The sequence below is a fragment of the Pyxicephalus adspersus genome, chromosome 1 (assembly GCF_032062135.1).
Source record: "Pyxicephalus adspersus chromosome 1, UCB_Pads_2.0, whole genome shotgun sequence".
In the NCBI taxonomy this organism is placed as follows: Eukaryota; Metazoa; Chordata; class Amphibia; order Anura; family Pyxicephalidae; genus Pyxicephalus; species Pyxicephalus adspersus.
This window is the reverse complement of record NC_092858.1, coordinates 164808628-164823508: the sequence shown is the minus strand read 5'-3', so window position 1 is coordinate 164823508 and position 14881 is coordinate 164808628. Positions and strand designations below refer to the sequence as shown.

The 14881-nt window shown below is 40.0% G+C and overlaps 1 protein-coding gene across 2 annotated transcripts in view; it reads left to right on the top strand.

Annotated features, from left to right (window-relative positions):
- The window catches only part of IFNGR2 (interferon gamma receptor 2), a 13681-nt gene extending 1786 nt beyond the window's left edge, over positions 1-11895 (top strand). The window contains exons 2-8 of one of the 2 annotated variants that reach the window (XM_072398246.1): positions 1682-1802; positions 2493-2543; positions 4925-5088; positions 5615-5760; positions 7175-7316; positions 8250-8410; positions 9650-11895. In XM_072398246.1, the coding sequence (XP_072254347.1) occupies positions 1682-1802; positions 2493-2543; positions 4925-5088; positions 5615-5760; positions 7175-7316; positions 8250-8410; positions 9650-9808 (944 nt within the window). In that variant the 3' untranslated portion in view covers positions 9809-11895. The remainder of the gene's footprint in view (positions 1-1681; positions 1803-2492; positions 2544-4924; positions 5089-5614; positions 5761-7174; positions 7317-8249; positions 8411-9649) is intronic. The other variant, XM_072398247.1, reaches the window with a different exon arrangement.
- Positions 11896-14881: the final 2986 nt, after the last annotated feature.

Here is a 14881-nt window from a genome sequence, read left to right as displayed (position 1 = left end):
TGTGACCGCTCTGCATGGTAACAATCACAAATTGCAGCCCCAGAAATTGCTTCCTAAAATGGATTTGTGAGCCCCAACCAGAGATTACAGCCAGCAGTGCACAAACTACACAAACACACCCCGCCCATCAGGACTCATCTCTACACTTCCCTGTTTTTGCTGCAGCATTGCAGACCCCTCATTGTCATTACAGAGGAATGCTCATAGAGTACACAATGTTCGGCTTGTTTGGTGATCCCACTATCATGTGATCTGCTTTATACACAACTTTTCAGTTCTTCCAGGACCACACATGGGCCTTCCTGGATTAGGATATAAAAGTACAAAACATATAACAAAGTACAACAAACAAAACTGAAGCAAGTTATGCCCAACACACAAGATTTTTAGTGCAGTTTAAAGAGAACCTTTCATCATATTTTAAGCATTAAATAAAAGAGTGGCTCTGCATTTTATATAATGGAAAAACAATATTTGTTTTTTACATTTTTGGAGTAGTCCCCATTCCCCATCTGTCTTTACTGCCCCGTCAATTATTTACTTCACATATCCCAGGAAAGATCTGGAGACATATCCGCTTCTTCTGCTCAATCCTGAGATCAGCATGCATCATAAAGGGGGATATAAAAAATTCTACAGTAGTCACCACAAGTAAAGGGTAGTGGACATTTTCCAATAGGGATACTTGGGATAGGGACTGAGCAGGGACTGCTCAGCTCCCTGTAAAATATATACTTATGGGTGTTTAAAGTTATATCTTTACACATACTTTAAAGTTTTGCAAGCACTCAACATGTCCATATCTCTTAAATAACTTGAAATGATCTCTTGACCATATACCTGTATTTGTCTCATGTTTGCTGCATTCCTGCTGAGGGGCCCTTTGCAGTTTCCGTAGTGCCCAGAGTTGGGTGCACAGATATTCCTTTTGGGGTTCTCCTCTACAATCTATTATGAATGCTGCAGCCAGACTCATCCATCCTTCCCACCGCTCGGGTGCACAGATATTCCTTTTGGGGTTCTCCTCTACAATCTATTATGAATGCTGCAGCCAGACTCATCCATCCTTCCCACCGCTCCTCTTCCGCTGCATCTCTTTGTAGTTCTCTTCATTTCACCTTAGAATCAAATTCATCTCCTGTGCTTTGCCTTCAAATCCCTCCACAGTTCTTGTCCCACTTACCTCTCTGACCTGATAGATAAATATTCCCCCTGCCGCTCTCTGTGCTCCTCCAATGTCCTACTAATGACTTCCTCACTCATAACCTCATCTTACGCACAGATACAAGACTTTTGTAGAGCTGCCCCGACTCTCTGGAATGGTCTTAAAAGATCCCTCAGAACCCATCTTTTCAATCTCGCCTACCCGTCTTCTTCTGTCTCCTAAATCCCTCACTACTTCCCACCATTCCGTATGATGTGATACTTCCCCCACCTCCTAGATTGTAAGCTCTTCGAGGCATGGTCCTCATCTCCCTCTGTGTCACTGTCTTTGTCTGTCTGTCATTTGCAACCCCAATTTAATGTACCGCTGACAAATATCTTAAATCCTGTTTATTCATAATGTAAAGACCCAGCTAGAGAATCAACCTTCTAGCTTCCACCTGTGATTGAAATACATTTTTGGTTGCAATGTATTTTAAGTCCGCATCATTGATAATGAATTTTGTATATTTCGTAGATCTGCCTGCCCCCAGCAATGTCCGAATAGACTCGTACAATATGAAGCACGTAGTGAGGTGGGATCCGGTGGAAGTGAAGAATGAGCGGATACCAGTGCGGTACAGTGTGGAGTTTGAAATGTAAGTGTTTTTGTGTATGCAACATCTTTGTTATTCTGATAAGATTTCAGCCTTGTATAGTGATGCCATTCATTTTAAAAAAACGCTGTGCTACCTTTATGATTTTATATGATCTGGGGATCTGAATTTGTTACATTTGCATTGGCATGCCTAGTGTTCTGTATGTACAGTTCCTCATTAAAAGCCAGCAGAGAAAGAGGTGGTAGAGTGGTACTGAACTTCATAGAGTCTTGTAATTTTTCCTATAGTCACCCACCCTATTCCAAAACATAGCCCTGTATTCTGCAAATGGTGCAAGGCTGACCTTTGACTTCGGTACTTTTGAGTCCCTAACCCAGAATGCAATTTAGGATCCGTGACTTTTTCTGCCTTTGTTCCATGTCATTAAAATCGAGGGTCAGCAGAACACCCAGGCAACTGGCATAGACAGGAGCAATAACAAGACCCCCCTTCCCCAGTTATGGTTGACTTTAATGCTGAACTCCAGGCATATACAAATACATTATGAATTCTCTACATAATCCCTATTTTAGGTTGAGCTTGCTGTAAGATTGTGAATGTGTTAGTCTCCTCCCCTGCACAGTAATGGGGCTGTGTACTTCTTCAAACTATTGTCCATTGTGGTGACCAAGCTGTAGCTCAATGTGGGGTAAAAAGTGATGTCACCAACCTAGCTTTGATGTCTTGCAGGGATGGCCAGACCACAAGAATGGCTGAACAGAGTGACACATACTTTGACAGGTAAGACAGCTTCCATTCCAAAAAAATGTGAATGGTTTGAGCAACAGCTTGCCTGGAGTTTAGCTTTAAAGCAACACCAGTGTTAAAATAAAAAATCATTACTGAATACAATTTTGATACTTAATATTAGTGTATGTAGTGCATTCAGAGTTGTTTCCTTTACAAGCTAATAGCATGGGTATAATCTTTCACATCCAACACTTTCAGGTGTATCAGTTCCCTGCTAAAGTTCCACTTTTAAGCATTAACGATCAGGCAAAGTGATTATTGCAGAAACATAATCCCTCTTACCTACGTGATTGCTTCAGGTTTCTGGCAAAAAGCTGAGCTGCGCAGTACCAGGCAATTTTTGTCAATTTCAGCTTCCTCTGCATGTGCCAGAAATGAACTCCTGTGCACAGGATTTACATCATCTGACGTCTGAAGATCACCAGAAGTGAGGAAAGCAGAAAATGATGGTGCCCTGTGATAGAACAGGCACAGGGGAGTAACGCCGGTTTAGTTCCGTTTTAAAGTAACTCAGGAAGGTTGAGGTATCCATCATTTACTCTTCAATTAGGAGGAACCATCTTTGTTTAGTCATTATCAAAATTCCACACCTACTTCCTGGACTTAGTTGCCAGCACAGAGTTGACACAGCCAAGTAAATATTGGTGTTATTGAATGTTGTCATGTATGTGACACAGATAGGCCTCTGCTGCTACCTTTCACCTTGACTTGCTTTAAGTCATTTTGGCCATTATTTAATATTAATATTAAACAGGATTTATATAGCGACAACATAATAAACAGCGCTGTACATTAAATAGGGGTTGCAAATGACAAACAGATACAGATAGTGACACAAGAGGAGGAAAAGACCCTGCCCCGAATAGCTTACAATCTAGAAGGTGAGGGAAGTATCACACAATAGGAGGGGAGATATGGAGTGGTGGGAAGTAGTGAGGGTTTTAAGACACAAAAGACTGGAAGGCAAGTTTGAAAAGATGGGTTTTGAGTGTTCTTTAAAATAAGCAGAAAGAAAGAGCCAATTGGACCTGGAAGACCATTCCAGAGAGTTGGGGCTGCTCTAGAAAAGTCTTGGAGCCATGCTTGTGATGAGGTTATCAGTGAGGAAGTCATTAGTAGGTCATTGGAGGAGAGAAGAGAGTGGCTAGGGGGTATATTTCTATCAGGTCAGAAAGGTAAGTGGGACAAGAACTGTGGAGAGATTCGAAGGCAAAGCACAGGAGCTTGAATTTGATTCTAAGGTGAAATGGAAGTCAATGAAGAAAACTACAAAGAAAGGCAACCGAAGAAGAGTGATGGGAAGGATAGATAAGTCTACCTAAACCTTCACCCCCAGTTTATAGTATGCAAGTCACACGGAATGCAGGGAAATCTTCTAAATAAGATCAGTGAGGAAAAAATGAGAAATGATCTACCCCATAGAAATAGCTCTACCCCACTCTATTGAAAGCTATGTAAACTTTTGTGGGTCTGGACATTAGAAACGGTTTCTAGTTAGGGTTTGAGTGCTGGCTAGCTGAATAGAGTACGTGGAGAAGATAGCATTGCCTACTCATGAAGTGTTGTTCGCAAGCCTCAAGCTATTTTATTACAGAAGAGGCATTCGGTATACCTCCTCTGTAATACTAGGTCAGCCAATCAAGATACCGAGCACCCCTTCAAAAGAAGCTGGGAAGAAGATGCTGGTGCTGGAAAGGAAGCTTTTGGACGTTGCATTTTTGGAGCAGAACTGAATATTTGTGCACAGCGGTTGTGCTTTACCAATCCCAGTTCTTGACATGCGTCTGCAGATCAGCCCGAAGTCTCCTCCTTGTGCTTTCCCAGCTGTCTATGTGATGGCAAGGTTCCACATCCTTAGTCCCGGATGGACATCTCCTGACAAAAGCCTTGACCTCCCTCAAGGCTGCCAAAACTGGAGGCTAACAGGATATGTAATCTATAAAGAAATAATCACATGCATATAACAGAAATAAAACAAAGCCTGTTAACCCCATCAGAGAGTTAGAAGTGGAGAAGCAAGTACCCCATGTGTCAGTGATTTCCTCGGTCCTCTGGCCTTTCATTCAAATAAAGGTAGATTCAGTTATACATACCCTGTTTCCCCGATTATAAGGCACTCTCTTAAATTTTTTTAAATTGGTTTAAGCTGCTTCTCCATTGTCCACCAGCTCTCTGGAAGCAGAGAGGTGTCACCACTGTTCTTAGTTACTCTAAATGAGGAAGTGGTGTGACCTTTCTGGCCGTATTGTGTTACAGAATAACAAACCATGTTAGACAGAATTGCAAATACTTTGTCCGATGAGAACGTTTCTAAATTTGAGTTGGTGTACTTGGTAAAGTCATTGTAGTAACTTTATTTTTGTTTGTTGCAGCTACAAAGCGTCCTGTGAATTGTGCAGCAACATCACAGAAATGGAGTGTAACTTTACAGAAAAAATCCCCCACTACTTTAAAGGAAAACTTAAGGTCCGGACAGAGTTGGGATCGAGAAGATCTGACTGGGTTGTATTGCCGGATTTTCAACCAAGTAAAGACAGTAAGTTATTCTAAAGGTATATTCCTACAGTAGCACTGTAGTGTCAAGGAAAGGAATTGCAGAGAATTACCCCTGCAAAGAAACTGTTCCAGTGGCCAATGCCTTGAATGTTTTCTAAAGGGGCTAAAGAAGTTTTGGCACCTGGCACTTCCTGGGGTGTTAGATCCATGGCTCCCCCTAGAGCTGTGTAGTTTCTCCTTTTATTTTGATTTTCTTCTGTATCTTGTAGTAACACAGGGTCGGTGGGGGTGCTGACAGAATAAACAAGAGTAAAATAATAAGGGAAAAGTTATCCTTTCTTTCCTGTCCTAATGACAGGTGGAAGGAAATCTCACCATGGGAGAGAATTTCATACACTATGCACTATAGAAATAACATGGAAATGTTGGCTGGAAACATTCCAAATTGGCAACCCTTGTGTCTTGTAAAATAATTGTGTTCTGCAGGTATGTAGGTACCAATGCACTGTAAGTAGACACATGCAGAATGATATTGTCATTTACACATGTTTTGTTTATCTCTGCAGCAACAATAGGACCTGTGAAGTCGCTCATTCTGCATTCTCATTCCGGCAAGTTGACAGTGAATTTTTCACCCCCTTTTTCACCAATTCCCAGTATATGGACAATGAATTACATCCTGTTTTACTGGAAGGAGAATTCAGGCAAAGAGGTAGGTTTGGTATTATTTGGACTTTGTTCACGTGGAACACAGATTGCTCTTGCAGTATACTGTACTATAGTCCAGTGCAAAAACTTTTGCACTTAATGTCCAATTAAACTAAAGTTTGTGTCCTCTAAATACAGTTCATGTGCATCAAATCTAAAGGTGTGCAAAGCATTCTAGATAATCAGTTACAGCTTGAGGAAAAAAAGCCCAACTCAGCCCATTACCAGTCTGCTGGGGTGGGGGGTGGTAGTAGTGATTTCTATGCAGAGGTCTGACAGCCCCTTGGCAAGAGACAGGGCACTCAGCAGAGAGCAAAGGGTTTGCTTTAAAACAGACATAGGCCTGACAGCAAGGGGCATGTCAGACATCTGCTCAGAGATTACTGCTTCAATATAGAGAGTAAAGGTTCTTTCTACAGCATCTGGCCAAATTCACAGCAAGGCTTAAATGAAGCTTACCCTCAGATTGTCAGGGAATTTGCTATTGCAAAGCCTCTCAATGAAAACACAGATGGTTACAGAAGGTTTAACACTTTATTACTCTGGGACTAAAAAATATTTTCATCAGGAGTGTGTCTTTTAAGGCACTGTATTTGTAAGTTACCTAAATTGGTAAGACGTAAGGAAATTGCTTTTTTTATTGTAATAACATAATAGGTGTTGTGAGCCGCAGGACCTCTGGTATTAGGAGGAGAGCTGGTCATGTGACTTTTACAGAACTTTCTTTAGTTCTGTTGCTGCCCACCGGCTTTGAAACTGGTGAAGCTGGTGCAATGCAGAGCATAATAGCAGTGCTTGTGTTTTTTTCACTTTAAAGCAGTGGTTGCCAACCTTTTGGGTCCCGCGGACCACTAGCCGGAGCCTGGGATTTGTACAGGGGACATGGTCTGCGCCTCTGTCGGGGTCCTTCCCCTGGCCACGTTTGGGGGTGCACCGGCCAAAGCCGCAGACCACCAAAATTTTCTTTATAGCATCAGTGCAGCCATACCACTGCTTTTTAAATGGGGAGGGGAGTGTGAAATATTCCATATGGATATCCCTTCTATCCATAGATTTACCTGTTTTATTAACTTATTAACTAAACTCAAAATGTCTTTAATGGGACCAACAGCCTTTCCCCCCCAAAAAAAGCCAGGGACACTAAAATGTTGTATAAGCTGTGTTTAGGCTATAGATCTATGCTTTAATGTTTCTGGACTTCTGCCACCTGTTACTAGTTGCTTTCATGGCAGAATCTTCTTTATACCGCAGTGTACTGTCTCCTGTAGGCCTAAAACTTTAACTTGGGATGACATCTAATTTTAACTTTAAAATTGCATGTAAAGAGCCAAAAAAATTTGAGTTTCTTTCTTGCACAAAGTTTTCATTTGAAGACATCTTTTAAACTTTTTATCTGACCTGAATATTTCTCTTTTTAGGTGGAGGTTGACCTACATTCTGCCACAACTTACTTATTGGACAATCTGGAGAAGAATGCCAATTACTGTGTAAAGGTGTATGCTTTTACACATTATATAAAAGGCCTGATGAGTGATCCAGTATGTGAAATAACACATACAGGTAATTGGTTTATTTTTATTAATTTATTTGCTATCTGTAGCAGTTGTTTCACAAACAAGGTTACTTTAGAAGCTGCTAGAGGCAATGAGCGATTTGCGCCTCTCAGGTCAGTTTAAATGACCTCCAGTGGTCTTTTTGGCTATCTGTAATGGTGACATTCTTCCCACTGATGTATTCTTTGTACTGACCACCACACTAATCTATTGTGGGATATAGTAATTATAAAAGGGGTTCCCTGAACATCTGAAAGTTATTTTAAGAGTTCACCCAAATTAAAAGTTTAAGAAACACTGATCTATTGTATTGAACCATTTACCTTAGTCCCTAACACTGTCACAGACATACAGATGCATGGATGACCTTTTTAAAGTGAAAGCTATAGCTATATCAGGGTCTTGTTATATCCCTCAGTACAGCCCTGACTAAAAATACTGAAACCATTTCTGTTTTGCAATACACCTGGAAAATTACAAATTTACATTCCATGTGTATGTAACATCGGAGAGGGGAAATTACCGAGTATGAACAATGCCAAAAATTCCCAGCAATATATCTTGCCATATAACAGAAATATAAGTCATCATGTCGTATGTTCTTAAAGTCAATCTGTGCCTGGGCGTTGCATACATTTCCTGAACAGGCTGTAAAAACACTATAACACAAGCCCCACCTGTATCTATGAGCATTAGAGAGAAATTTGTTCTCAAAGTTTACTGAAATCTTAGCTATGTTCTGGTGATGAATACCAGAACCCTAACATCACTCCAATGTGCACAAACAGCAGCTGTTTTTAAAAGCCCACTGTAATGCAACTCTAATCATGTCATATACTTTCATGATATAATAACGATTATAGAGCTGCTTTTTTGCCTTTTAGATCTTCTTATATGATTGTTTGTTGTAGATAATCCTTTTATTTTTTTTTTATTTCAGAAATCACTCTTTTTGTGGTGCTGGGGTGTGTATTTGGTGCCGTGTTTATTTTTGCTGTAATCGGTTTGTTTATCGTACCTGGAAAACCCTTGTACAAGGCATTTCTTAAAATTAAGATTTGGCTCGATGGGCCCTACCGCATCCCTTCTGACATAATTGAGGTGAGTACAGAGCCTCTGATATGGTTGATTACAAAAAGTTTACTACTGGACTTCTCTACCTCTCTGAATAAACTCACCTGATTCTGAGAATGATCTCTTGTGAAATGCTAAGTGTTTAGTAGTATGTAATGTCAAATCAAAGGTTTTGAGAAGGACTTCTAAAGTCATATTCAAAGGTGCTTTCACAATGCATTACAGCTTCTCATTCCTGAATTCAGCTGGTGGGAGTCATTCATGTGTCAGGTGACAACCAAGTACAATAGGAAGAATATTAGATTCCAGATTTTCCAGCATCCCTACATTACTGTGGATGTCTTAATATGAAAATACAGTAGACTCTCAACTAGCTGGCCTAATGTGGCGGCAGGGTAGGCTGAATACCAAAAAAGCTGGATAGTCGGGAGTCCCATTAATAAAGTACAATACACACCTCCACACATGGGCAGTGTTCCTCTCTCTGCACCCGCAGACATCTGCTCACAGTTCTGGAGAGGAGGCAGCATAGACATCTACACGTGCACCGCACCATGCAGGAGCACCACAGCAGACGTTCTGGCATTTTAGAATAAAGATTGTTTTATTTTCTGGACTCCGTACTAGGCCGGATAGTACGGAGGCCGGAAGGTCACAAGCCGGATAGGCGAGATCCTACTTTTCATCACAGCAATTTGGTGGTGGGGAAATTTGTCTGTTAGCAAGAATCTAACATGGCATGAAAGGTCCTGGGTGTATGGATAAGTAAACAGCTACACCCCTGCACAGCTTTACAATAGGTTCTTAAATTTGCAAAATTCAGCCGCAATAGTAATAATTATTATACAGTATTTATATTACGCTGACATTACACAGCGCTTTACAAAGTCCATGGTCATGTCACAAACTGTCCCTCAAAGGGGCTATCTAATGTTGTTTTATGTCCATAATCCATAGTTATATGTCATTACCACAATCTAATGGGCAATTTGGGGGAAGCCAAATAACCAAACTGTGGGAGAAAACCCGTGCATACACAGGGGGGACCCTGCAAAATCTATGCAGATAATGCTCTGGCCAAGATTTGAACCTGGGTCCTAGCGCTGCAAAGGCCAAAGTGTTAGCCGCTGAGCCACCATGCTGCCCACTTGTTATTGACTCTAATGAACATGATTCACTTTCTCAGTTCTCAGTGCACTTTCTCACTGGGTGAATCCTGCTGTGTAGATTTTTAATAACTCCAATATGTGATGATCTGTCTTGCAGTATTTGGAAGATGCTCCTCCCTCTGTCTTTATGGAATGTCCTTTGAACATATCCTGTGAACAATACGATCGTCTTTCCATTGTGGGATTGGACCTCAGCCAGGATAATAATGAGGAAACATGTCCTGATGACAGCCAACAGGGTTTGGAGAAGACCTGAGCACTTCTGTGAGGAAAACTGAACCAATGTACAAACCAGATCCTCACGCTATACACAGAATATAGCAGCACTGGGGATTGCTAGGCTGCACTCACCGAGGACCACTCAGGATGCGCTCAGGTCGAGTGGATGTGTACCTTGTACATCAAGCAGGCTGGATGTGCAATAGATGTGCCCTAGGCAGCAGACTGCCTCCCATTTTGTCTTCTCAATTATGCCTGTGAAGAAAACAGACATGTAAGGTCAATAAGTGATATGCACTATGCTCATATATATTTATTATATTTTTGTATGAACATGACGGGACTTGTGTCCTAGATATAACATTTTTATTTTAATCCTTTCCAGAGAGTCTAACTGTTCACAAGCCAAAGCCACATTTAAAAGCCAAGCAGGTGACACACTACAGCCATACTGCAAAGCCAATGAGCATTGTGACTTTCTGTGGTACAGGGACAGTATTATAAAGACTTTGCTGGCAAATATATTGATATGTATGCCTTTCAACTTTTACACTGTCAGAGTGGAACTAAACAATTTAGTGCAACATCTCATGACATGTGGAGTACCATCCGCTCTCAGCATGGCTTTGTCTCTGTTTTGTGGAGCGTTCCTTGTATGAACGTAATAACATGAGATGCAGAACGTGTAGAGAAATAAGGGAGATGTTCGTATAGTATTGCAAAGTGCCTTGGTAACAGAAATAAGAGTGCTATAACTGTGCATGAAGAGTGCACCACTTTATATATTCAGTAATGCAAGTTGGTCATGTTCACCCCATGATGGTTTTATTTTAGTTGTTAATAGACAGACTTAGGATTATAATTGAAACTGCCTGCAGAAAAATGTGATATCATTGAAATAAAATAGAGATGATTCTCACTTAACGACCAGGTTCTATTCCAATGACCCGTCATTAAGTGAATTGATCTTTTAAGTGCACAGCATAGTAAAGAGTCAATATGCAGTTTGTCAAGCATGCTTACTGACAGCCTGTAGACCTGGAGCAAGAATGGAGTTCAGGACGGAGGGACACCACGCTGCTGTACACCGTGTGGTTCTTGTCTTAAAGCTATTCGTAAGTGCCAGCTATAAATAGTCAGTCATTAAATGAATACCTACATGTGGAAACTTTGCCTTTTCAGTATTTTTTTTTAACAAATATCAATAAAGATATTAATATGTTGTGGAAAAAATAAGTACGTCCTTGGCCTCAGAAGTCAGTATGGCTCCCTTTAGCAGAAATGACTTCTTGAAAGCAATAACTGGCCTCCTCTCCATGACATTTCGAACACTCTTCCATGCAAAATGACTCCAGCTGCAAAAATGTGTTTCCTGACAGGAATTGCTTCTGTCAAATCCCCACATCATTTCAATGTAATTCAAACCAGGACCATTCCATATTTAATCCCTTTCCTTTTTTTTCTTGTTCTGTAAATCAGTATCACATGGATTCATTTCTGGGTAAATTTAAAAACAAATGGACTCATTATCATCTTTGATACAATGCGGAACATAACATTTCTACCACTATGCTTCACAGTAGGTACAAGATTTTCTAAAATCTCTTCCCAGATTTTTATGAGGGCTTAGAAGTGATCTTTTGCTCCTGAACACCAGGCTCTAGATACTTGAGGTTCAAATATGACAGGTTCAACCAGCATACTCCCTAAAGAGGTCCTTATCATTGGCACATAGGGGGGACATCATATTGTAATTGATTTAAAGTGTTTCTTAATGTAGTTGTTTTTATTTTTATACATGAGTGTGTGCTTCCACTTGATTATCTAGTCATAGGACTGACATTGTAAATGACTTTCTGATAGCTGGCAGAACTTCTAACTGTGTTAGTTTTTGTACTAAAGTAATAAATTGTCAACCATGTCTGGGAGATTTCTGCTAACTAGGTACAGTTTTATATAATGCATTAGGGAGGTGCAGGCACACTTCCCAGGGTATAATAAAAACAATGTGAAAAATGACATGTTCTCTTGTTAATGTGCAAGTAGTAGTATAAAAAAAACGAGATTATTTTTTTGTGGTAGAATCACTTTTTTTTGTAATAAACCAGTATTCAACTGCTGAAATCCCGTAGTCTTATTAATTGCTTTCTAATGTGTCATCATTTTATCAACATCACAAAAAGCTCCCTTTTCCTGCTCTCCTTTAACAACATCCTATTAAAACTGTTATTGACAATCGAGAGCCGGCAGTATCGTAAGTAGATAATACCAGTGCTTTATTTTGTAAGTTGACTATTCTGTGTAAAAAAAAATCTCTAAAAAGTATCCATATGCAATGTGGTTTTTCCAACTTTTATCAAGTCTTACCTGCTTATGCTTTTTTATCTAATGTAAGATAAGGTATGCTTATGCTTACCTTATCCTAAATTTAAATTATCTTAAATTAGAGCGCATTGTGATGTTAGGTTAATGGAACAACTGTCTGCCAGACTTTATAACCACCTGGAGAAATTTGATGAGATATGAGCCCCTTGGCATCAGGCAGTGTCAATAGGCTTCAAAAGATACCACTCAGGCATAGCCCCCTCACTTTATGACCCCTGTAAAAGGGATTACTGTCCCCCTCTCTGTTTCTCTTTTTTTCTTTTTCCTTTATTAACTATTTTTTCCTCTTCTTCTTACCCACATTACCACTTTCCTTTTTTCTCATCCACCCTCACTTCTTGTATTACTTGGGACATTTAAACTTTTACAATGGTTTTGAGTTGCATTGATATTTTATTATTTATAATATTATTATAATATTTTTTTTATGATTACCTGTTTTGAAATTCTAACAAAGACCTTCCAGGGCAAATGCCTAACGTATGTTTGAAGCTGTCTCAACCTGCATGTGTTGGTAGTACCTAACTTTGTGGTGCCTTTTTTTCCAATCTTATTTTTTTATTGTAAATTCTGATGTAATACCTTCCTATTATTTGTCTATTTTTACTGTTATGTTTATTGAAAACCTTTAATAAAAATTTACATTTAAAAAAAATTAGAGGGGGGGGGGGGTGGCTTTAGAGATAATTTAAGTGGAACTAAACCCTTCTATACACACATGTCCCTGTATTAATCATCTCAGAGTGCAGCCATCGTTTTCCCTTCTATTTTACCATTTTTGCCCATCTTGATTGGCCTTCCTAGTAGGATATAACTCACCTGTAGGCACACAGCAGTTCATTCAGGACCAGCAAGTGCAGGGAAGCTGGGATTTTGACAATTCCACAGAGCAATGAGGCAGGAAAAATTGATAAGTGCTGAAGGGAGATCACCCGTCCCTTTCTACAATAATGCCCTGCCTGATCCAACAGTTTTAAAAATGAAACTTCAATTCCGCTTAGGTATATGATGTTCTACACTGCCTTGCAAAATATACCAATTAACGGTAGTCAGTCGGATGAACCAAGATGCTGCAGACAACAAATCGTTTTTTTTCTTAGGAGGTTTTTTTTTAAATTAATTTAAATTATCTTTCTGGGAAATTTGCTACCAAGTCAGCACATAACATCCTTTGCGTAGGTAAGCCGTTCATGTTGCAGCATGCTGGATTGTCAACATCTCTGGGATTATTTTTCCTGCTCCTATCTAAATATATTATTGCCGTAAGATAATGAAGCGGAAGTGTTATGAAATACCTTTTCCAGGAATCAAATTCTAATGAACTGTAATTAGAATGTCTGATTATCACCAAGCAAGCAATGAGATGAGTCAATAAACTTCTGTTGTAATCCTGTGAATTCCTGATACTAGAATCTACAGCAACCTTTACACTCCCTGGACAAAAAACAAATATTACCTACCTACCTGTACTACAGCTTTACTTCAGGGCTCTTCTACTATAGTCAATGAGAGACAGAAATTGCAAATGACTGACAGATACAGGCAGTGACACAGGAAGAAAAGAGGGTCCTGCCCAGAAGAGCTTACAATCTAGGAATTGTTAAAAATAAAAAGTAAAAGCTTTGGGCTCATAGCGGGAAAAAAACCTAATATATCTGCTCATTGTGGATATACTTTTGACATTACACCCAATACAATGTATTATAGAAGTAACACCTTTTCCTAATCATGCTATGTCTCTAATGGAAACCAGTAGTCACCTGCCTGATTCCGAACATAAGGGCATGATCCGTAGTTCTTTAAAAATTAGCAATCAGGCAGGACTTTTTTTTGCAGAAAGGAACAGGTGATGTCCCTTCTGCAGTAAGCATTCTTACCTGCCTGATTGCTTCCTGTAGCTATCAAAAGCACATATCTGCTTTACCTGTGATGGGCGACACTGATTGCACCCCCGGAGCACATGTGTAGGAGTCATCCAAACCCAGCCAGTCAAGATGGCTAAAGATCACAAAAAGGGAAAAGTTTAGCCACCCTGTGTTAGCACATATAGGTGAGTATCACAGGGTTTAGTTCCGACTGCAGTTTACAAAGATATTCAGACAATTGTGCAGTTGCAACTGTGTAGCAACTGTGGCTCCTTTTTCCATTCTAAAATGAATGTACTCTTGCGTGCAAAGAAAGTTCCCTAAAGCCGGGGTTTGACGACTTTGGTGTGGGGAAAACCAAGTGGTTTGCACAGAGCCCTGCCTCGGGCCCTTTCGAAATATATTAGAATGCTGATTGGGGGCCAGATCTTCTAATCCAACATCAGTACCTGACCTCCCAAATGCTCATTTGGCTGAATGGGCACAAATTCCAGACACACGCACTAAAAACTATTAGAATCAGATGTCCAATAAGTTTAGGCTATATCCACAAGTAAGTTTTGTGTCACTGGAAATTCTTTTTCATAATTGATAACAGATGAAAGAACAACTTCTCTACACACAATGGCTATTATGTTCTATGGAGAGAAGGTGAAGGAGAAGTGAGCGGCATCCGCTGTGTTTTCCCCCATTGACCTTCATTACAGCATTTCAGATTGTTGCCGATGGATTCATTATAGCCTATTGATGCCCGAGAGGAGCACCATTGTTGATTTCAGGGAACAATCATCTGACATGTGTACAAAGCCTTAAACAGGTGTGATGGTCAGGTGTTCAGAAACATTTAGCCATACAGAGTG